The sequence below is a fragment of the Leptodactylus fuscus genome, chromosome 4 (assembly GCF_031893055.1).
Source record: "Leptodactylus fuscus isolate aLepFus1 chromosome 4, aLepFus1.hap2, whole genome shotgun sequence".
Lineage (NCBI taxonomy): Eukaryota > Metazoa > Chordata > Amphibia > Anura > Leptodactylidae > Leptodactylus > Leptodactylus fuscus.
The window spans coordinates 161,290,208-161,315,445 of record NC_134268.1 but is presented as its reverse complement, the minus strand read 5'-3'; the positions used below and the strand labels follow the sequence as shown (position 1 = coordinate 161,315,445).

Genomic DNA, 25,238 nt, shown 5'->3' with positions numbered 1-25,238 from the left:
GCGCAAAAATGCCAGGCCCCAGGTGTAGCAGGGAAAAAAAAAAGCCATCTCAGCCAGGATGGCATCCCTGACCTCGGAGGCACTGTGCTGTCTGTCCCCCAAGCTGATCAGTTTCAGCACGGCCTGCTGACATCTCCCCATGCCAGTGTTACAGTGTTTTCCGCTAGTAGCTGGGGTGGAGGTTGCAGCTTCGTAGGGTTTCAGTCTACTCCTGCCATGAATTTTGGTCTGGGAGAGGAGATAGGCCACCCCAGTTTGCACCCGGGGAACAGACTCCACCACATTCACCCTGCCTGTCATTAAAGATAAGCACTGCAGCATCCCTGACCACAGGCGCTTGTCCATGTGTCGGTGGTCAAGTGGACCTTGCAGCAAAGCGCAGAGCTCTGGGCCCGACTGATGTTATGGGACACATGCAGGCGCAAGGCAGAGACAGCACACCAAGAGAAGTAGTAACGGCTAGGCCCAGCATAGGGAGGTGCCCCAGCTGCCATCTGCTGACGGAAGGCCTGGGTCTCCAGAAGCATAAACAAACACCAACATCTCCAGGGCCAGCAGTTTATCGATGAGGCTGTTACAGGCTTGGGCATGGGGGTGGGTTGTATTGTACTTCTGCCTGCAATGAAAAGCTTGGGAAATGTGGAGTGGCTGGGAAGAGGCGCATGATGGTGCAGGCCAAAAGGGCGCATGAGGGTGAACTCCCCAATGTGTCAGAGATAGGTGTGTAGGTGTCCTTGCATCATATACTTGCACCATATTTGGCTTTGGAAGTTAATTTTGTGCCAAAAAGTGGTTAAGACAGCGATCCCTCAGCTGCTCCCGTTACACTGTCTATTGAAGTTACCATCTGTGGAAGTGGACCACCATTTCTAAGATCCCAAAGGAAGCAGGCAAGAGATGTGCAGTTCAGAAAAAAAGATGAGAAAATAAGTTTAGGCTGTAGAGCACAGAGGGATCGGAGAGGACAGAGCTGGTGTCGGCCAGGTATTCCCACAACATGCGCCTATACTTGTCCCTCCTGGTGACACTAGGCCCCTGAGTGGCAGTAATTTGTCCAGGGGGGCCATTAACGTGTTCCAGACCTAGGAATAAGTCTTCCAACAGGGTAGAGTTTTGCATGCCTTTGCTTCTACCCACTGTTTTTGCTGCTTAGCTTCCCTCCACATCTACTCTGCTTTCACCCCTAAACATCACCCCAGTTTATGCCTTTGCTTCTACCCAGGTTTTTTGTTGATTTAGCTTCCCTCTACATCTACACTGCTTTAGCCCCTAGACATCACCCCTGTCCATGTGGGGTCGGTGGCCTCGTCATCCACCAACTCCTCTTCCAATTGCGCACTGCCCCCTTACTGCAAACCGCACATGACCACAGCTTGCCTTGATGGCAACTGTGTCTCATGATCCCCACTTAGGTCCAGACAAGTCGGTGGCGGGTCCAAAACCCCAAAATTGGAAGGAAATGGCAGATGCTGCAGTATTTCTAACACCTGTTCCTGGTGCTCGGGCCTGGTCTGTGTTGTACCCTGCACCCTGCTTAACGCATCTGCCATATCCGAAGTTGTGCTGAGCGCATGCTAATGTTTCGTGTCCAGTGCAATGGATGGGATGGGATTTCACATAAGTCTGCCACCCATGGCCACTCATGGTTGAGCAACTGAGGGAGTTGACTTTGACGAACCCGAGGGTTTTGGAGTTGGAACTACATCAAAGGTCTGTGCTGCTCACACACTCTGCTCAACACATGATATGTTTAGTGCCAGCAGTGTGGAGACGTCGCACAACAGCCGTTGTTCCAGCAGGTACAGGCGTTGTAGGAGTGCATAGAGGCTAGCAGCGGCAACTATACACTTTAAAAACTATCCGCACAAGCGCCACACTTTCACCAGTAGCTCAGGAACATTGGGGTACCTTTTTCAAAAGATTAGCAGCAATGAGTTAAAAACGTGGCCCAGGCATGGAATATGTTGCAGGCTGCCAAGCTACAGAGCCAATCCCAGGTTACGGCCATTATCACACATGACAACATGCCTGGGCCCAGGTGCAGTGGCAAAAACCACATTGCCGTCTCATCGAGGATGGCATGACTCACTTTGTAGGCAGTGTGCTGTCTGGCCCCCAAGCTGATGAGCTTCAGCACGGCCCGCTGACGTCTCCCCACACCAGTGTTGCAGCGTTTCCAGCTCGTAGCTGGGGTCAATTTAACAGCGGAGGAGGGTGGTGTTTCAGCCCTCCTCCCAGGAATGTTGTGTGGGGAGACAAGTCAGGCCACCACATTTTGCGACCCGGTCCACGCCTCAACTACATTCAACCACTGTGCCCAAATTGAAAGGTAGCGTCCCTGTCCGCATGCACTTGTCCATTCGTAACTGGTCACATGGAACTTTAGGGCTAAGCGCTGAATTTAGGGACCGCCTCATGTTTGGGGGAAAGTGCTGGTGTGGACGGCACAGTGCGGTGGCGCAGTAGACACTCTGCCCAAAAAGGGCAGAGTGTCCCCCAGCCGGGATTCCAACATCTCCTGGGCCAGATTTCTTGAGATGAGGCCGTTGAAGCCTTGGGCATGTGGGTGGGTTGCGCTGTACTTTAGCATGAAATGAAAGGCTTGGGAGATGGGGAGTTGCTGGGAAGAGGCGCATGATGGCGCGGGCAAAAGGAGAAATGGCAGGAAAAGGTGAGGATAAGGGTGAACTCCCCAAAGTGTCAGAGGCAGATGTGGAGGTGTCCTGGCTCCTGGTCTGGACTGCAGCGCCAGCCCTGTCAACAGTGGAAGAGGCAGTGGCCGCCAGGCCAAACGACGATTATCCTGCGCTTGCTCTCACCCACTGAGCCCAGGGCTTGCCTTCCAAATGATGGCACCCGCAAGAGGTGGTGAGATTCCTCTCCGCAGATCTCCAAACCATCTTGGACTTGCAAATTGCACTAAATTTGTCATGTAACTGACATGTATATGATGAGTCTATCCATTGTCTGTTCATTTTGGTGAAAGTCAGCCTGTCAGCTGACAGACAGCTGTGCTTGTCAGTGATGATGTCACCGGCTGCTTGTACCCCCAGTTTTTGCTGCTTAGCTTGCCTCCACATCCACACTGCTTTTGCCCCTACACATCACCCCTATCCATGCCTGTGCCTCTAGCCATAAGTCTGCCACCCATGGAAACTCATGGTGCAGAAAGTGAGGGAGCTGACTCTGAGGAACCCTTGGGTTTTGTAGCTGGTACTCCATCAAAGGTCTCTGCTGCTCACACACCCTGCTGAACATACGGTATCTAGGGTTAGAGCGTGTGGTGACCTCGCACAACAGTAGGTGCTTCAGGCAGATGTAGGCCTTGCTGGAGTGTATTTCGGCTAGCTCCAGGTACTGTAGACTTGGGAAAGTGGGTGTCCAAGTGCCGCACTTTCACCCTTAGCTCAGCTAATTTGGGGTATGTTTTTAAAAATCATTGCACCACTACATTGAACATGTGGGCCAGGCATGGAACGTGTTGGAGGCTGGCAAGCTCCAGAGCCCTCCAACAAGCTAAAAAACCTGGCCCCAGGGGCAGCGGGGATAAACAAATTGCCATCTCATCCAGGATGGCATCCCTGACCTCAGAGGCAGTGTGCTGTCCGTCTCCCAAGCTGATGAGCTTCAGCCCAGCCTGCTGACGTCTCCCCACACCAGTGTTGCAGCGTTTTCAGCTCGTAGCTTGGGTCAATCTAACAGCGGAGGAGGAGGAGGGTCGTGTTTCAGCCCTCCTCCCAGGAATGTTTTGTGGGGAAACAAGTCAGGAAAATTCTTGAAACGGGAGAGTTTTGCATCTTTGCCCTTGCTGCCTATGGACATCCCTTTGTCTCTAGCCACCATTTTCCCTGCTTTGCTTGCCTCCACATCCACACTGCTTTTGCCCCTAGACATCACCCCAGTCCATGCCTTAGCTTGTACCCCCAGTTTTTCCTGCTTAGCTTGCCTCCACATCCACACTGCTTTTGCCCCTAGACATCACTCCAGTCCATGCCTTAGCTTGTACCCCCAGTTTTTCCTGCTTAGCTTGCCTCCACATCCACACTGCTTTTGCCCCTAGACATCACCCCAGTCCATGCCTTAGCTTGTACCCCCAGTTTTTCCTGCTTAGCTTGCCTCCACATCCACACTGCTTTTGCCCCTAGACATCATCCCTATCCATGCCTCTTCCCCTAGCCATAACTCTGCCACCCCTGGAAACTCATGGTGCAGAAACTTTGGTTGCTGACTTTGAGGAACCCTTGGGTTTTGTAGATGGAACTCCATCAAAGGTCTGTGCAGCTCACACACCCTGCTCAAGATATGGTATTGTAGGGTTTCAGCGTGTGTGAATGACGGACAACAGCCTGTGTTTGGACAGATGTAGGCCTTGCTAGAGTGTTTTTAGGCTAGCAGCGACTCCTGTGCACTTGCAAAAGTGGGCGCACAAGCGCCGCATTTTCAACAGTAGCTTCGGTACATTTGGGTATGTTTTTAAAAAACTTTGCACCACTAGGTTAGACGTGGGCCAAACATGGAACGTGTTGGAGGCTGGCAAGCTCCAGAGCCGCTACCAGGTTCCAGCCATTATCACAGGCGTAAAAATGCCAGGCCCCAGGTGTAGCAGGGAAAAAAAAATGCCATCTCAGCCAGGATGGCATCCCTGACCTCGGAGGCACTGTGCTGTCTGTCCCCCAAGCTGATGAGCTTCAGCACCGCCTGCTGACGTCTCCCCACACCAGTGTTTTAGCGTTTGCCGCTAGTAGCTGTGGTGGAGGTTGCAGCGTCGTAGGGTTTCAGTCTACTCCTGCCATGAATTTTGGCCTGGGAGAGGAGATAGGCCACCCCAGTTTGCACCCGGGGAACAGACTCCACCACATTCACCCTGCCTGTCATTAAAGATAAGCACTGCAGCATCCCTGACCACAGGCGCTTGTCCAAGTGTCGGTGGTCAAGTGGACCTTGCAGCAAAGCGCGGAACTAAGGGCCCACCTGATGTTGAGTGACACGTGCTGGTGCAAGGCGGGGACGCCACACCGGGAGAAGTTGAGACGGCTAGGGACGGCATAGTGAGGTGCCACAGTTGCCATCAGGTCCGGGAAGGCGGGAGTTTCAACAAGCCGGAACGCCAACCTCTCCTGGGCCAGCAGTTTAGCGATGTTGGCGTTCTAGGCTTGCGTGGGTGGGTGGTTAGCGGTGTATTTCTGCCGGCGCTCCAATGTCTGAGAGATGGTGGGTTGTTGTAAAGAAGCGCCTGATGGTGCCTTTGATGGTGCAGGAGAAGGAGATAAGACAGAAACAGGGGAGGATGAGGGAGAAGTCAACAAAGTGGCGGAGGCAGATGAAGTGATGTCCTGGCTCGTCCTCTGGAGTGCATCGCCAGCACTGTGAGCAGAGGCAGTGGCATGAACGGCGGGCGACGTTTGTCCTGCCGTTGCTGCCTGCCACTGATTCCATTGCTTGGATTCCAAATGACGGTGCATTGAAGTGGTGGACAGGTTGCTCTTCTCAGGGCCCCTACTCGATTTCGAGAGGCAAATTGTGTAGACGACACTATATCTGTCCTCGGCGCATTCCTTGAAAAAACTCTACACCTTCAAGAAACGTGCCCTCGATGGGGGAGTTTTTCTGGGCTGGGTACAAAAGGGAACATCTTCGGACATTCCGGGTCTGGCCTGGCTTCGGCAAAGCAGCTGACCTCTGCCTCTGGACATGTCTCTGCCTCTAGCTACCCTTTTTGGTGCTGCACCTGCCTCAACATCCACACTACTTTCCCAGCTTGACATCTGCCTTGTCCAGGTGGGGTCGGTGTCCTCGTCGTCCACCACCTCCTCTTCCAACTCCTGTCTCGCCTCCTCCTCCTGCACAATGCGCATGTCAACTGGCTGCCCTGACAGCAACTGCGTCTCATCGTCGTCGATGAGGGTGGGTTGCTGGTCATCCGCCACCAAATCGACCGGAGATGGAATGGAGGAGACTCTAGTGTTTGAGCATCTGGACACAGATACTCGTCTGTTAGGTCCGTGGAATCGCGAAATGGAGGGGCAGGTTGCGGTACAGTCAAAGGAAGGGAGAACAGCTCTGGGGAGCAGGGACAGTTGGGGTTATTGTTCTGGGAAGATTGGGAATTTTGGGTGGAAGGAGGACAAGACTGTTGGGTAAGAGGAGGTAGAGGCTGACTGGCTGGTGGACAATGTGCTTTAAGCGTTATCCGACAGCCATTGCAAGACCTGTTCCTGGTTCTCGGGCCTACTAATCTTTGTACCATTCAGCCTAGTTAATGTGGAACTTTTGTGCAAAGCGCAGAACTTAGGGCCCGCCTGATGTTAAGGGACACACGCTGGTACAAGGCTCAACTCACCCTAAGTGCCAAAAACACTGCTGGTGCAAGGCTCTACTCATGACAAGGGCCTCAATCTCTGCTGGTAGCTCAGCTTAAGGTCATGTAACTTTGTTTGGAAGGGCTCATGTTAAGGGCTAGAAAAGTGAATTTTGGAAGGTCTTACCACATCACACACACACACACACACACACACACACACACACACACACACTCAAAATGACAGTTAAGGGTGAGGGCTTTTGGAATTCCCATTGCCTATTCCATTTGTGGTTGTCATGGGGAACGTGATTTAAAGGGGTGGTTGTTACTGTTTGTTGAGCTTAAATTGGGGTTTGTGTCCATCCATTTGGGGAGTAAAGAAGGTTTCCAGGTATTTTCCCACTTTGATAGAGGTTTTTTTGAATGTGGAAAGTGTGTAGTTGTTAGGCAGTGATGTTGGGGTAATAGAGGGTCTTTGGTGTGTTAGATGCCCCCAGACATGCTTCCCCTGCTGTCCCAGTGTCATTCCAGAGGTGTTGGCATCATTTCCTGGGGTGTCATAGTGGACTTGGTGACCCTCCAGACACGGATTTGGGTTTCCCCCTTAACGAGTATCTGTTCCCCATAGACTATAATGGGGTTCGAAACCCGTTCGAACACACGAACATTGAGCGGCTGTTCGAATCGAATTTCGAACCTCGAACATTTTAGTGTTCGCTCATCTCTAATTACTACACCTTTCGAAATAAGAATGCAAGCAGTATAGATCAGTATTAGGCCGCCTGAAAAATCATTAGAGCGTTCCTGTGGTTTGTTTAATAGTGATGGCGATAAGCTAGACGCCACATTCGCAGAATGTAGGGAGTTGGAGTGGTTTATTGATGCTGTCAAACAAAGGAAAATAGTTCTGAAATTAATTGCTGAGAAAGCTTCAAGGAAAAGAATAATGACAAAATCTTGTGTGGTTGACTCATTTCATCAAGGCTACAGCCCACAATCTGATACATTCGCTATCTGCTGCGGATTTCATAAAACCTTCCTGCATGTCTATTAATCTTACTTTATGGTCGAAATCAGTGACACATTGTTTTTTTTTTTATTAATGTTTTTCTTATTCAGAGGTATGGGGCATTTCCAGAATGGGAAGCCATAGGTTAGAAAATGTAATCCTAGATAATATTAAAAACATTAGAAACCTTTATATTTGTGTCACCAACCACATAAAAAATTGGAATTGTACATTTTCATAACAGGACACTATAAATGCATTAGTGGTGTCATAATGCTAAGGGTCATAAGGCGCAAAAACTAGACATTTGACCTTTCCTTAAATGCATTAAATTGGAAAACATTATGTAAGGGCAGATTCACATCTGTGCCCAGTCCCCGCTTTAGGCAATCCGGCGGGTTTCTGTCTTCTGTCCGAAAAACTGGACAGGAGACGGAAACCCGGCGGTCAGTTCTGAAACATATTTACTTGAATGTGTTTGCAAAGTGACGGCCTGTGAGTGTCTTGTGCCTCTCCACGGCAAAACCATTTTTTTTAACCGGACACAAAGTCCTGCATTTCTTACTTTGTGTCCGGTTAAAAAAAAACGGTTTCGCTGCGGAGAGGCACAAGACGCTCACGGGCAGTCACTTTGCAAACCCATTCAAGTGAATGGGTTTGAAAACTGACTGCCGGGTTTCCGTCTCCTGTCCAGTTTCTTGGGCAGAAGATGGAAACCCGCAAAGAGGAGACCGTGCACTGGTGTGAACCCGCTCTTATACATTTGTTGCCACTCAAAATATTAGATTTACAGATACCGCCTCATGCCGACCATCTAACTTGCAGTACAAATGTTTTTTGTCCCTTCGTTAGGGCAACTGTACAAATTTTTTTATTAGTTAGACAATATGGTCTTAGATCAGACAGCCAGAAGATGCCCAAATTTATCACAATGGATTATACTGGCTGGCACATCTTAGACTTTTTTTAGACTGACTTTTTTTGGGGCTTTTTCTAAGATACTGGAAAATCCCGGAAACCCCTTTAACATTATAGACAATACAGAAAGATATCCAGTAATGGACAGGCCCTTGACAATTGGCCTCCTTGAATTTAATGTTAACTTATTTGTGGTCTGTGCGTTAGTATTCTTTTATATCTCAGAATCACTATTTAATAAAACAAAACCATAGCAGCATAACTAATGCAATTTTAGTCCTCTTACTGTAATAATAGCCGCCTGTTTCATTCACAATGTTAATCTTATTCGGGTTGTTATCATGTCACTAAGGCCTCACTATTCAGTATATTTTAATTACTTTTTGCTCTGTGTTGGATTGACAGAAAATTATAAAAATAAAAGAAAAATCCAATTGATGCAAATCAGGATTTGTTTTACAGCAGCTTCCTGCAAAAATGTCTTAAGGGCCCCTTAACACGGAGTATACGCTCACTGATTCTGAACGTGTAACACGTTCCGAATCAGCGGCGTTTAAACAGATCCCGGCATACGTGTGCTCCCCATAGAAATGAATGGGCTGCTTTTTTCCCTATTTTTTCCCTATTGCTTTCAATGTGTACTGCCAGGTAGGCAGTGTCAGGCAAGGATTATGAGTCCGAGCTCTAACACTGGCTGCCTCTGATTGAATCTGTGTCGGTATCACGCCTTCCTGCCTGACACTGCACACCTGACATAAGAGAGCCAAAATAGTACATCAGGCACCCAAACTAACAGCACTGATTGCTCAGGAATGGTAGGGACTAGAGAAAAATATTCCAACTGAGCTGGAATCAGTGATGCTGTGCCTAATAACACATGCTAAGAACTGGTGTTGGTAGAGATGGTGAAAGGTACTCTTTAACCCCTTCCCGACATTCGCCGTAATAGTACGGCGCTGCAGGGAAGGGCTTCCCGCAAACTGCCGTACTATTACTGCGGATGCATGGTGCGCACACAGAAACTGTGTGCGCACCATGCACAGCTGGTGTCAGCCGTAATACACGGCTGACAATGCCCCGTAACACCCGCGGTCGGAACCGGGTCCGATCGCGGGTGTTAACCCCTGAGATGCCGGTGATCAACATGACCACCGGCACCTCCGGGGTTACAACGTCATATGGTGCCGATCGGCACCCCCCGCGCCGGTTTCGGGGGGGTGCCGGTGTTCGTAGGGGGCAGCCCGGGGTCTGATCAGTGACCCTGGGTCTGCCCCTTCACTTACCCCGTCCTCGCGCCTGGCCGATCCTGCCGTAAATGAAGCTGTCAGCCTGTGCGTCTACACAGGCTGACAGCTTCCTATACTCTGCAATACACGTGTAACACGTGTATTGCAGCGTATATCTATTGAAGCAGTGATCAGCCGATCACTGCTTCAATCCCCCATGGGGACAGAAAAAAAAAAGTGAAAAAAAAGTCAAAATAAAAAAGTTTAAATAAGTTTAAAATAAATTATAAATAAATAAAGCCCCAAAAATCCCTTTTTCCCCATATAAAATGTTTTATTATGTAAAATAAAGAAAAATAGAAAAAAACATTACATATTTGGTATCGCCGCGTCCGTAATAACCTGAACAATAAAATTAAAACATTATTTAACCCGAACGGCGAATGTCGTAAAAAAAAAAAGTAGAAAACCGCACAAAATAATGATTATTCACCACCTTTCCCTTACAAAATGTTCAATAAAAAGTAATCAAATGGTCGGATGAAAACCAAAATGGTACCAATAAAAAGAAGAGGTCTTCCCGCAAAAAATAAGCCCTCAACCAGCTCTGTCTAGCGAAAAATAAAAACGTTATGCCTTTCAGAAGATGGCGATGCAAAAATAGATTTTTTTCCCTGAATTGAATTCTATTCTGCACAAATAGCAACGCATTAAAAAATAATATAAATGAGATATCGCTGTAACCGTACCGACCCGCAGAATAAAGGTAACATGTTACTTATGCTGTACGCTGCACGGGGAAAAAAAAAAAAATGCTAAAAAGCAATGCCAGAATTGATGTTTCCTTTTACATCCCACCCAGAAAGAGTTAATAAAATGTAATCAATAAGTTACACGCCCCAAAATGGTGGCATTGAAAAGTACATCTAATACCACAAACACCAAGCCCTCATATGGCCACATTGCCAGAAAATAAAAATAAAAATCTACCTTGTACAATGTGAAGACAAAAACCCCAAAAGTCGCCAAATCATTAGGACATAAGTGGCTGCGACTAGAAGGAAATGTGTAAGCGGTGCGAGCGTTTTCAGGGGACACCCCATATTTAGAGCTTATGAGAGAGCATACACCAGCGCTGACCCCCCAGAATGCCCCTCTTCCCCATCCGCGTCATAGGAGCTGGTGGGAAAATAGAATGGGATTTGGTGTACCCAATTTACTCCGCACAGCTTACACATTCACTTCGGGGTTACTAATGCTACTACATCACTTGATAAATACTTTGAGGGGTGCGGTTTTCAAAATGAGGTCACTTTCTAGAGGTTTCCACTGTTTTGACTCCTCAAGGGCTTTGTAAATGCGACATGATTCCTGAAACTGATCACAGCCAGATCTGCCCTCTAAAAGCTCTTTGGCGCGCCTTCCCTCCTGCGGCTCGCTGTGCGTCCATATATTAGTTTACACCCACAAGTGGGGTACTATGGTAGTCGGGAGAACTTGCCTAACAAATTGTGGGATGCGGTTTCTCCTTTAACCCCTTGTGAATGTGCAAATTCTAGGGCTAAACGAAAATATTAGTAAAATAAATTCAAATTTGAAAATTTCACCTCCATTTTGTATTAATTCCTGTTAAGCACTTATAGGGTTAAATTACTAGGTATATGTTGTTTTGGCTTATTTAAGGGGTGCAGTTTTGAAAATGGGGTGATTTATGGGGGGCTTTAATACAAGGGTCTTTCAAAACCCCTTCATAACTGGATTAGGCCCTTTAAAAAATGGGTTTTGGAAATTTCTTGAAAATTTTGAATATTGTTGTTTCACTTGTAAATCTTATAATGTTCGTAAAAATTAAAAGGGTGACTAAAGTTTGATGCCGACATAAAGCAGAGATCTGGGACATGAGATTTATGATATAATTTTGGCGGTCTGACTATCTGTATGTAATGTACATCATTTCAAACTTTATAAAATGCATATTTTTCAAAATTTCCACCAAATTTCCAATTTTTTTATAATTAAACACAAAACATATCAACCAAAATTTACCACTAACATGAAGTACAATGTGTTACGAAAAAACAATCTTAAAATCACTTTGGTAAGTTAAAGCGTTCCAAAGTTATTGCCACATAAAGTGACACATGTCAGTTTTGAAAAATCGAGCTTGGTCAGGAAGTCAAAAAGTGCCATCGGCGGGAAGGGGTTAAGTTCCTCAGATTTTCTAACACAACCCCCCTCCAACCCCCCCCCCCCCAAACAATTAGAGTATTCTACAGAAAATCTGCAGTAAAATCCATGTTTATTGTAAGCTAATTTGTATGCTTATGTAAGAAGTTGTAATGCATAGGGTGATAAAAACTTTGGCAAATCCATGAATAATTGAACATGCTGGGGATTGGAGAATGTGCTTATTTTTTCCAATGTGCATTGTACTGTGATCTGCTGTGGTCTGACAAATTAAAGGGAATTTATCGTTGCAATATGAGATGCTCAAATAATATATTATGCTAAATTGACAAAATGACACATTTTAGTGACAGATTGTACAAAAACGAGCTTTCGGGTGCCACTCAGATAACATATCTTATAGTAATAAAATGTTAGATTTGTAATATAAATGCAATAATTACATGTTAACAGGCATAAAAGATACTGCATGTTCTTCTAGTTCACTAAAATATGACCAGATTTTGGTTTAACATGGAAATCCTTTTAGGCTAAGGCCCCACATTTCAGATTTTGCTGCAGTTTCTTGAAGTCAGGAGCGGATTTGACAGATGGGAAACATGCAAGAGCTTCTTTTATATTGCTCATTCCTTTTCAAGCCACTTACTGATTATGACTTTAATAAAAATCACAGCAAAATCTGCAACAAAAAACACCGCATTTCTGCATTGTGGGGACTTGTCCTAAAAGGGTTCTTCATGTCTCGATATTAATGGCCTGCCCTTAGCATAAGTCATCAATCTCAGATCAGTGGGGTCCAGACATCAGGGGCACTGACATCAAATCCATCAGTAATGTGAATGTTCTGTATTGAGATATACCATGCATAGCTACTATGCTGTATACACGGCTGTGTCTTGTATACACTGAAAAGGCCATAGCGCTGACTCATGCAACATGGCCCATTCAATGAGCTGGAGTATTTGGAGTTCCTGGTGTCAGACTCCAGTTCTACCTACCTGATATTGATGACCTATCCTAACAATAGACCATCAGTATGAAAATCCCAGAATACCCCTTTAAGTATTTACTTTTAAAGGCATATGGTATTTTTTTTAATGTCACTACCTAAAAATTAAACAATATTTTGACCCTTCCTGTTTGTAAAGAAAACAAAGTAACGCTCCCTTGAAAGAAGGCGATGGTCACGTCCTCCCTGTCACGTCACAGTCATTTCTTCACATATATTACACATCATGCTCACATCATTCTCTGAAAGAAGCCACTGAGACTTTTTTGACCAAGGTAGCCTTCTGTAAAACAAACCTGTGGAACATCTGTAGCAATAGCTCAAGCACAAGACGGTATCACAGCATGACCATCAGGTTATATGGGTTTGTATAAGGAAACCCATAGATCTTTAGGGCCCTACTGTACTTTCGAAACACTGATTTTCTATAAAGGGAAAAGATGATCTTTTACCCTTGGACCGTTGCTTTTATAGGAGAAAATGTTTTGCACCATATGGCAGCATATAGACTTCCTATGACACCAAAGTACCATCAGGTAGGCACTTCCACATGGCTCTTGCCAAGGGCATAACGATTGCAGTTGAAGGGGGGTGACCGGGACTGGGCCTGCAGGGGTACTGGGCCTGTGGCCAAGTGGAGATGGCAGGGGCCCCACTGTACTATGATAGCAGCCAGGGAAAGTCTGGTTTCCCGACCACTATACATTTCCTTAATGGAAAGAAGTCCGGTGTTATGTGATATCTGTACATGCTGCTGGGCCCCTTACCAATAGATGCCTGCTCAGGGAAGGTGATTAAAAATATCTAACACTTATAATCACCTCTTCTGGCCTTCTGAGGGTCTCCATCATCCTCTTTGGGGCTCTTTCAGTCTGTGACTAAGATCAGGCTGCTGGGGCCTGTAACTGGACCTTATCAGTAACGTGGGGCGTGCAAATGTAATGACATCAGCATGCCTTACTTGACTGCTGATACCCAATCACAGTCTTCAGCAGAGACCTCTGGGGAGTGTGGCCTCAGTTGCCGACAGAAGAGGATGCTGGAGAGACTCAGATGGAGTGAGGATGCCTAGAAGAGGTGAGGCAAGATGAGCATAAGTGTTTGTTATTTTTCATTACCTCTCCTGGGCTCTACTTATAATACTCTGCGGTCTGAGTAGACCCCAGAGTATAATAATAGCACTGAAACAAACCAGAGTGATGAACCTTACAAATATTTGTCGAAATTCATGGTGTTCGACTGAAGCGGCTCAAGGGGGCTCTTGGATGCATTTTATTCTTTGTGGAACCACTCTGGAGAGCATATTATACTGTGTGGGGTTACTGTGGAGCATATTGTACTGTGTGTGGGTCACTATGGAGCATATTATACCATGTGGGAGCAACTGTGGAGCATATGATACCATGTGGGGCCATTGCAGAGCATGATGGCCTGGTGAGCCTGTTCACTATTCACATGACATGCCATCTGTTTTATAGCAGTGGTGCGCTATTATTGCAGGCTGTAATTACATTGTATGGTCACTATAAAACAAATACTGTGCAATTTAAGTAGAGAAGAGGTTATGGCGCTTTCAAAAGCAACACAGTACCTTTAAACAGTTGATCAGCAGGGACCCTGGATATTGGACCCCAACGATCTCATATATGCCTTAGACTGTTAGCACCCCTGCAGATTGACTGTTTCTCGGAGCACACAGCTCCCAGTATCATTTACATACTGGGTACTGCACTGCTTACCTACCATATTCTTGATAACAGAAGTTGTGGGTACTATAGTTGTATCCCTTTTCAAGTACAGTCTTATGAAAAAGTTTGGGCACCCCTATTAATCTTAATCATTTTTAGTTCTAAATATTTTGGTATTTGCAACAGCCATTTCAGTTTGATATATCTAATAACTGATGGACACAGTAATATTTCAGGATTGAAATGAGGTTTATTGTACTAACAGAAAATGTGCAATATGCATTAAACCAAAATTTGACCGGTGCAAAAGTATGGGCACCTCAACAGAAAAGTGACATTAATATTTAGTAGATCCTCCTTTTGCAAAGATAACAGCCTCTAGTCGCTTCCTGTAGCTTTTAATCAGTTCCTGGATCCTGGATAAAGGTATTTTGGACAAACAATTCAAGTTCAGTTAAGTTAGATGGTCGCCGAGCATGGACAGCCCGCTTCAAATCATCCCACAGATGTTCAATGATATTCAGGTCTGGGGATTGGGATGGCCATTCCAGAACATTGTAATTGTTCCTCTGCATGAATGCCTGAGTCGATTTGGAGCGGTGTTTTGGATCATTGTCTTGCTGAAATATCCATCCCCGGCGTAACTTCAACTTCGTCACTGATTCTTGAACATTATTCTCAAGAATCTGCTGATACTGAGTGGAATCCATGCGACCCTCAACTTTAACAAGATTCCCGGTGCCGGCATTGGCCACACAGCCCCAAAGCATGATGGAACCTCCACCAAATTTTACAGTGGGTAGCATGTGTTTTTCTTGGAATGCTGTTTCTTTTTGGACGCCATGCATAACGCCTTTTTTTATAACCAAACAACTCAATCTTTGTTTCCAAAATGAAGTTGGCTTCTCCAAATGTGCTTTTTCATACCTCAGGTGACTCTGTTTGTGGCGTGCTTGCAGAAACGGCTTCTTTCTCATCACTCTCCCATACAGCTTCTCCTTGTGCAAAGTGCGCTGTATTGCTGACTGATGCACAGTGACACCATCTGCAGCAAGATGATGCTGCAGCTCTTTGGAGGTGGTCTGTGGATTGTCCTTGACTGTTCTCACCATTCTTCTTCTCTGCCTATTTGATATTTTTCTTGGCCTGCCACTTCTGGGCTTAACAAGAACTGTCCCTGTGGTCTTCCATTTCCTTACTATGTTCCTCACAGTGGAAACTGACAGGTTAAATCTCTGAGACAACTTTTTGTATCCTTCCCCTGAACAACTATGTTGAACAATCTTTGTTTTCAGATCATTTGAGAGCGGGCTGTCCATGTTCGGCGACCATCAAACTTACCTGAACTTGAATTGTTTTGTAGAAAGAAATGGTCCAAAATACCTTCATCCAGGATCCAGGAACTGATTAAAAGCTACAGGAAGCGACTAGAGGCTGTTATCTTTGCAAAAGGAGGATGTACTAAATATTAATGTCACTTTTCTGTTGAGGTGCCCATATTTTTGCACCGGTCAAATTTTGGTTTAATGCATATTGCGCATTTTCTGTTAGTACAATAAACCTCATTTCAATCCTGAAATATTACTGTGTCCATCAGTTATTAGATAGATCAAACTGAAATGGCTGTTGCAAACACCAAAATATTTAGAACTAAAAATGATTAAGATTAATAGGGGTGCCCAAACTTTTTCATAGGACTGTATCTGAGATACTGCTGCAGCCCCTTAACCATCACTATCAAGAATACGCTGTAGGCAGGTGGTAGGGGGCCGGTCAAAGTTTGCACCAGGGCCCACTAAACTTTAGTTATGCCACTGGCTCTTGCCTCCTAATTTTCTCATTATATGTTCTGTGCCTCTCTTACTTTTTAGGGTATGTTCACATCATTTGAGGCTCTATTAGGAGTCCAGTTGGAAAAGTCTTGCCTACAAAACTTTTTAGTCTGGCAAAATGACTGGATACCATAATGGATCCATCATGACCATTCTTTCTGTTCTTCTGTTACTGTGATGGAATAAAAAAGCAGTAAAGTGTCACAGATGTGAACTTACCTTTATTCTAGCTTTTAAACAAGTCATATAGAAGAAGATAATCCTCTTACCGACTGTATTTTTCTACTTTAACATATCTTTGTATCTATTGGTTGGGGTTTTTATGTTAGTTTATTTTACCTTTGTTCTTTATGCATATAGTCCTACTATGCACAAGCCAGGTTTCTTCCACTATTCCCCATAGGTATTCTAAAAAGGACAATAAAATATGTTATCTAGGTTCTATGAAGACATTTTAAGACTCCAGGTATATTTGACCTATATCCTAATCCCTTTAGGGATACTTAAATGATATGCAAGTTGTATTTTTATGTTAATATATGTAAAATAAAGCAGGAACGGAATTAAAATGGGTCTGATCATAATTCTCATTCCCTTTGTTACCCTATTTTTTATATAATTTACTTTACATACCCTTTTATGTTTTCTCAAAGAGATATAATGGAAGGCCCTAATGCTTCGTAGAGATGTGAGGCTAATAGATATTCTAGAACACTGCACAGTTTATTAGGGACTGTAAAATAGACCAAGCAGGAAAGTGTGATCAGTTTAGATGTGGCCTACTTTTCCTTGACAGCTTCCATTACTTAAACAGGGATACCAGTTTGTCTGCAGAATTAATATACGGACTTTGAGTGCAAGTATCAGCTTTACTCATGGCTTCTACTATATGACTAAAATGAACTTTAGCTTCTTTCATTTGATATTTATTTCTGTGTTATGATATTTTGCTGAACAAATGTAAAAGCTTAAGTTAAGACCTACAATGATGTATTTGTGGTGAATTAAATATCATTGATATCTGTACATATTATCCATTATGTATATAAGGACAGCAAATGTCTTAGCCTTGTGCACACCTGTAATCACATTATTCCTGGTTCCCAAAGGGCCAATATTATTATTTACGTATCTTACAATTTCGAAGGTCAATGTAAAAGGAAGCCTGGTAACCTATGACTGTTTATGCAGTCTAGAAAGAAGCTGGAAAACCAAGAGGTAAAACATAAAAAGAACCAAAAAAGTGTCTTGTTTTTGGGCAGATCCACTAGACATTGCTAAAAGATACCTCTCCCTCTACGTCCTGAGATTTGCTTATGCTAGGTTCACACTAGCATTCGGGTCTCCGTTCTGTGGTTTCCGTCTTCTGCATGCAGAAGACGGAAACCTGTCAGATTGGTCCGGCTGTGAGCAGCGGTGAGCGTTTTATGTTCTCCACCGCGAAACTGTTTTTTTTTAAACTGGACACAGAGTACTGCATGTCCGACTCTGTGTCCGATTTTAAAAAAACGGTTTCACGGTGGACAGCATAAAACGCTCACCGCCACTCAAGGCCGGACAGCTTTCAAACCCATTAAAATGATAGAGTCCTGCAGGTTTCTGTCTCCTGCCTCTATTTTGTGCAGGAAATGGAAACCTGCAGAACGGAGACCGGGAGCAGATATGAACGAGTCCTTACAGTATCACATTGTAAGGGGACACATCTATCACTCTATTACCATGTGACATCCTTGCATTTATTATGTATATTTTTTTATGCCCTGAAATGGGGCAATTGGCATAAGCCTCAGGGTTTGTTTGTTTTTTTGCCTTCCTCTGAATAAACACTGTAGGGTTATAGGTTGGACATGATGCACTGATGTAAGGTTACTATGCACATCATCCCTACTCTGTGACATCTCTGCCAGTATTATTCTTGTATTTTTACTTTAGCTTGGTCAGCCCCCATGTACTGTGACTTTACTGTTCCTGACATCTCTGCACAGGAATAAAGGAAAAACCCAAATGGGATATCATTGTATTTTTATACATTTCATAAAATGACTCTAAGGTCAGGCTCCAGGTGACGGAAACGCCGCAGTCTGGCTTGCTTGAAAACGCCACGGAAAAGACCACAGCATTTTACAGTCCCTGCAAAGTGGATAGGATTCTAGTGAATCCCATCCACACATTGTGGGAAAATACATGCAGTGGACACAGCATGTGAATTATACCTGGCGGTTTCCCTATAGGTATAATTGAAGCAGAAAGTCTGCAGAGGAAACCTTAGGGGCCTTAGGATAAAGCTGGATTTAGCAGGCTGCAAGGACAGGACATGTGGATTGCAAACAATTAGAGATAGGAGTTCCTCTAGGGTGGAGTTTGGCCGACTCTCCCAATCACAAGCCACCTCAGTCTACAAAACAAATCTGTAATATTGTATTTACAGGTGCTGATTGGCATTTATGTTAAAAACTTTTATGTTAAAACAGTCATGGAAATAATTAGTACATTTATTAGTTTATAGTATATATTTCCAAAATAAATCATTTTTCCTGATCATGTATCCAGATTGCCTACAACATCCTCTGCATTTTAAGAGAACAAGGTCTTTGTAGCCCAAGTGTCACTTCTAGTACCAATATGGCAGATGTTTATATTCCTAGCACCTGCGTTGCTGCTGGTTGCTGTTGGGCCTGGGCGTCTCTTGGCACTGATTAGCTGTCAGAATTGTAATTTCCGTGCGCATATTAAATCAACATTTGCCTCTGAGGTCACAGCTTAATTACTGGCTGTGAAAGTGACTTTAAAGGGAAGCAGATAATCTCCGAATGTTTATAGAAATAACAGTGCGGACCCTAATATTAAGACACCGCATAATGTCTGTGATTTACTTGTAACTATATCCATATATTAGTTATTGCTATGATAGACTTACACTTCAGTCCCACTGAGCCTTCCATTGTTATGTTGTCCCTCAGATTTTGTGTCATCCACTAATTCCTGGTTTGCAACTTTGTCGTAGTTGGAATACAGATATGTCAGGGGTAATGTCAAGTAGTATTCTAAAAGATCATTTTGGTTTAAGATGGATGCATTTAAAGGGGTTGTAATAATGTTCTCTAGCCTTAGGATGGGCCATCAATATTAGATTTGTGGTAGCCCAACACCCAGGATCCCGCACATAAACTTTACCAGGGTACTGTAGCTCCCGGCCTATTTTATATACTAAGAGTTATACTGCTCACTCACTAGACAAAGTTTAACGTATATAGGTACTACTGAGGTCTATACGGCAGCACTGGATAAGTCATCAATATGGCAAAATGTGCAAGGAAAAACTCTAATATTGGAACAAAGATATAGAGATTCCTTGGAGGGTATCTGAGGACAGTAGTTAAAATCCAGTATAAACCAGGAAAAGATATGGATTAATGCATTAATAATAGAATAAAGAGATGAGTTGCTGTATAGTCAATATATTTTATTAGTGGGAAACATCTACAGATGAAGGGGTTATACCCATAGAATGTGTTAGCAGATTAAATTAAATACAGCTGCCATATTAGAGCTTAAAGGGATCCTATCATTAAAACTCATTTTTTTTTCTGCCTAACACATAGGAATAGCCTTAAGAAAGGCTATTCTTCTCCTACCTTTAGATGTCTTCTCTGCATCGCAGTTCGGTATATAATCCGGTTTTCGTCGGTATGCAAATGAGTTTTCTTGCAGCACTGGGGGCGTCCTCAGTGCTGCGAGAAAACTCTCCAGCGCCGCCTCCATCTTCTTCAAGAACGGATCTTCTTCGCGTCTTCTTCCGGGGGTTGGCTTCAGACTTCTAGGCCTCAGACCTAGGGCAAAGCCAACTGCGAATGCCCACAGGCCACAAGAAAATGGTCGCTTACACAGTATTTTAAGTGGCCATTTTCTTGTGACTGGCAGGCATGCGCAGTCGGCTGCCCGAGGCCTAGAAGTTTGAAGCCACCGCTGAAAGAAGACACAAAGAAGACCCCTTCCTGAAGAAGATGGAGGCGGCGCTGGAGAGTTCTCTCACAGCATTGGGGACGCCCCCAGTGCTGTTTGAGCGCTGGGGCCTGCCCCCAGTGCTGCAAAAGAACTCATTTGCATACATACGAAAATCAGATTATATACTGAACGGCGGTGCGGGGAAGACATCTAAAGGTAGGAGACGAATAGCCCTTTTCTAAGGCTATTCCGACGTGGTAAGCAGAAAAAAATGAGTTTTAATGATAGGATTCCTTTAAGAATGACTTTTAATCCTAAAACATGTTAACAGTAGATGTTTATCCTGTAATAAAATATTGGATCTGCATCAATTAATTTCTTCCTCCATCTGAATATTGATGCATTCGGGTAGTGCAATCCTTATGGTAATTCTTTTATATGTTTCTTCCATCATAACTATTCTATACTCGATGACCTGTGTGGAAGAAAACTGCGATAGTTCATTGTTTTTTAATATAATAGGAAACATAGAAGATAAATAATACTTGGTCTGACAATGACGGTATGTCATAGCTTATTGTCTGCATGTGACATATTATCTATTATATGTTACTACATTTTATACAGATGCTGTCATATCACTCTGTCGGGGGTTCTGGGGTGTGCGGCAAAGGAATTAAACCGATGATTCTCTTTATATTCTATAATGATTCCGTGTCCTGACTTTCACTGCTGTCTAATTTCATGTCTTTGCAGTACATAGCATATGCTCATTATGTGCGTACAATCTGCTGCTTAGTGTCCTTTGGGAATTAAATATCTTCATGATTTTGGACATTTCTTGCATAATTCCTTCTTTATAGGGTTGGTGATCTGCATTTACCTTTTTAACTTTCTAGTTCATCAGATACATCATAGCTGCCAACTGCTCTTGGCTTGTAGAGTGACTGTAGTTACTTAGTGAAAGAGAACATAATTCGCCTAAGGTATGCTTAGGGCAGAACAACGATTCTTAAGGGCTTTACCAGCTCAGCTCTGACAAATGTGAATGAAACTGCTTCTAACACAAGTCCTAACAAACATATTTTATAGGCACGTGCCATATGTCTTGCTTGTATTCACAGACACATACAGTAAATGAGCATCTACATTTGGAGCTTATGTCATCTTGTTGTTCCAGAATACAGTATGTCTCCATTGCAAAGACATAATGCATGCAACATTGCAATTATGAAGGCTTTTCTATGTATATATGCAGGGCACTGATCCAATACTGGGACTGGGACGTGTTACTTTCATGTTTATAAAGACAAACCTGATTTTTTTCAAAAAGAATAAAGTATTTTCTTTGCAATGCATTTTATAAATTTTTTAATGTAGATTGTGAGCCTTATATAGGGCTACATTTTTCCCTATCAGTATGTCTTTAAAGTATGGGAAGAAATCAACACAGGGTGAGAACATACAAACTCCATGCAGATGTTGTCCTTGGTAGTATTCAAACCCAGGACTCTAGCGCTGCAATGCTAACCACTGAGCCACCGTGCTGCCCCACGTTTTATTAATTCTTTAACAGAGAGATGACAAAAAAAAAAACTAAAACACACTCCTGCTCTTTCTTGCCCCCACTGCCAAAATGGAAGCTAGCTGCCATTTGGCATTTTAACCCTTTGATGTACTAATTAGAGATGAGTGAATATGCTCGATCGAATACCTCCTACACATAGCTCCTACGCCACGGAAGGTGGGAGGGGCAGTAAAAATTTGACGCGCCGGAAGTGTTTATACATCGGGAGCTATGCGGCAGAGGTATTTGAGTATGTTCACTCATCTCTAGTACTGATATGATAGTGGTAATGTAGCCTAATAGGTAGCACTGACAAGTGTAGGGGGTTCAGCTCACACGGTTGGGAACGGCAATGACACCATGCAGACAAGTAGTGGGATAAACAAGTCCAGAGTGTTTTATTTGGGATTTCGTCATAAAACAGGGTGCCAGCAAAGAAACAAAACAACAAAAACCTAAGCCTTGTCCGGCTCTACCTAAACAGCAGGTTACCTCTCTGATCTAGAGCAGGTTGAGTCCCCACATTAACAGGTCAAAGTCCGCACTATACCTGTTGGTCTCAGGAGTGTGTATCAGGTGCCCATAACTGAGCTTCCTTCCCCAGTAAATAGCCCTAAGGAAGCTTCACCTGTGAATGCCCCGGACTCAGGGCAAAACCCGTGGTGGAGTAAGGGTGTGGACTGGAAGGCTCCCACTACCAACCTGCCCTCCAGTCCAGAAAATCCAGCCCATAATATGGAACAAGAGCTCAAGCAGACTATGTTCTGCTAGAACATGATTGCTCTGGCTTTCCTTTATCTCGCCTGGCTGAGGAAACCAGGTGAGATATATACTCCGTCCACCACCTTACCGTACACCTTACCACACAAGCAATAATGTTTTGGGATATTATTATACTATACAATGAAACAATTGCAGTAAAATGAGTTTACAGAATAGTCCCTTTCTCACCTAGCACTACAAAAAGGTTAAAAAAAAGATAAAAGGATCACAATGAAAGAAAGACATATAGGGTACCAACTCAATCATAACTACCTTAAGAGTAATATAATAATATAATATAATATTTATATTATACTTCCCGTTTCATATTCTTCTCTATTTCTAGGCCCCAGTTAATAGTTTTCTTTAAAATACACTTTCAATTTTCAATAGTACTAAAATGTAAAAACCCAAAAACTAATCTACACAAAGTATTTGGTGTCACCTGACCAGTAGAATAAAGGTAACTTGTTATTTTTACTGCACGTTAAAAAGCCGACTAAACACAAAAACAGTGATTTCATTGCCATTTTTTCGTTTTCTCTCCCAAAGCAACGTTTCTTTCTACAAATATCTTAATATAAAAGATAAAACAACTGACAAAAGCTCTTTTTTAATGAAAGTCTGGAGTGTATTGACTGGATAAAGCAGTTAGCTATGAGGTTTGAGTACAAAAAAAATGAAAAATCGAAATCTTGCACACCCTATAGATTACTGTCAGGATGCTCATATAGCTCATGGAAACTTTCTATATTAATAGAATGTAGGGTAATGGTTACTTCTGCAGGGCCCTAATATTTTCCTGAAAACAGTAAGGAGTGGAAATCTCAATCTTACATTGGCTATACAATAATAAAGTGTCTTTACAGAGTTCTCTTGTTTTACTTTGTGTATTATACAAAACTGGTTTCTAAATGGTAACACTAACCAGAGTTGGACAGTTTCACTACAATTGTGATACTTTATACGTCTTATACATTTATGGCAACTCACAGGTCTCACCTTTGGGACCCGCACTTATTTCAAATACAGGGGTCTGGCGACTCATGTTCAATGTGACTGGAAAGTTTCAAAAATAGTTACACACAGAGACTGTGAGATTTGGATCAGCAGGACTCCTACTCAGGTTTTACTGGTGTGCATATCCTTGTGATATGTAATACATTTTAAGGTGGAAATACTCCTTAAGGCTAAGGCCCCACAGGCCGTAATTGCAGCGCTAATGCGCTACGGAAAGAACCGCTGCGTGAACACACTGTGGTTCTTTCCACAGCGCTTTTAAGAGAAATTTCACAGAGTTTTCCTCTGCGGCCTTTCTCTTAACATTATATCTACGGGAAAGCTGCCGGCTTTGCAAATTGCAGCGTGTTCGCGCTGCGATCTTTTCTGCAAAGTGGGGATGGGATTCACATGAATCCCATCCACTTTGCCTGCACTGTACATCGCCCCGTCCTTAAGCCTGTCTGTACTAGGTTTGAAGAAGTTACTTTGACCAGCATTCTTCAGAGAATGTTACTCCTTTGTAAAGATGTGTCCTTCATTACCTTTTCTCTTGACAGAAGTGGTTCAGACATGGGTATTGGACGATGACCAGCTTTTCAAGACAACATGATTCCGTGATATACCATATGTGTCTATGAGTGGCCAACTAGTGATTTTATTGTGGATTAAAAGTTGGTCAAGGGTTTTGTTAGCATGAGTTGCAGTATTGTATCGATTTCATAAGAAATTGAAGTCTTTTACCAAATTCAAGGTAAAGTAACAATGGACACAAGTGCAAAACTTAATCCATAATAAATAAAGCTATAGCAATACTACTTGTTGCTTGTTTCTATTTAATAAATGGGTATTTGTCGACAGAAGTACAAGGTCTGACAATAAACATTTCAGGAAAAAATGAAGAGAATGATACAACGATGCTGGATTTCAGTTTTGACTATAAACTGTTAAATATACAGTACCATAATGTGATTTTCTTTATATTTCATAGGTCTGCTGTACAAAACATGGGAGCAAAATCCTTTGAAACAGTTTACAATTACCTCAAGACGGCACGGCAAAATAAAACCAGTGAAAAAGAAGTGAAGAGGCATCTGGAGACTCTTGTATCCAGGGCTAGCGAGTGTTTTCTGGTGGACCAGATTCTGTACTTTGAGGAAGAGCTCTCAGCAACATCAAGACAAGTGAAATCCTGATATTAATAGCCCCTGGAGGAATAAAGTCATCTACCGGCATGTCTTACTACAATCCATCTCAACATGCTACAGATTGGAAGGCAGATTCCAGCTGCGTGTCTTTCGCTGCCAGATACTCTTCCATTCACAAGAGAATTCAGAAGAAAGATATTTCTATCTATGATATATATTGCTTTGGTTGGCTATGACAGTATTACATAACATCGCAGTTAATTATAGTATGTTAAGAAGGTAATGGGGACCTGTCAATGGTTTTCCATAGCAGCATTTATAGAGATTGTGGAAACTTTTCAGTTCTCCCTTGACTGTTGTTTTCTACATTCTTATCTCCAGTCCAGTAGATCTGAATATTACAATGTCCTCAAGAGTCCATCAGTCTTGGATCCACTAAACTTCCATGTGAATTTCAATAGGCGAGAAGGATAAACTGCTGCCAGACATCTCTGAGAATATCCAAATATAATATGACAAATTTGTCTTTCTTATAAGGCATAATGGAGACGTTCCTCAGAAATACATTATATTGGCAGGTTCACCATCATTTATCTGATGGTATAGCCAGTATTTTGTTCTTTTTACACCAATTTCTAGCAAAACAT

At 43.4% G+C, this 25,238-nt stretch overlaps 1 protein-coding gene across 1 annotated transcript in view; it reads left to right on the top strand.

The window, feature by feature from the left end:
• The window catches only part of NEK11 (NIMA related kinase 11), a 171,500-nt gene extending 146,601 nt beyond the window's left edge, over window positions 1-24,899 (top strand). Inside the window, exon 16 of the mRNA XM_075271296.1 lies at window positions 24,435-24,899. Within this exon, the coding sequence (XP_075127397.1) occupies window positions 24,435-24,639 (205 nt within the window). The 3' untranslated portion in view covers window positions 24,640-24,899. The remainder of the gene's footprint in view (window positions 1-24,434) is intronic.
• Window positions 24,900-25,238: the final 339 nt, after the last annotated feature.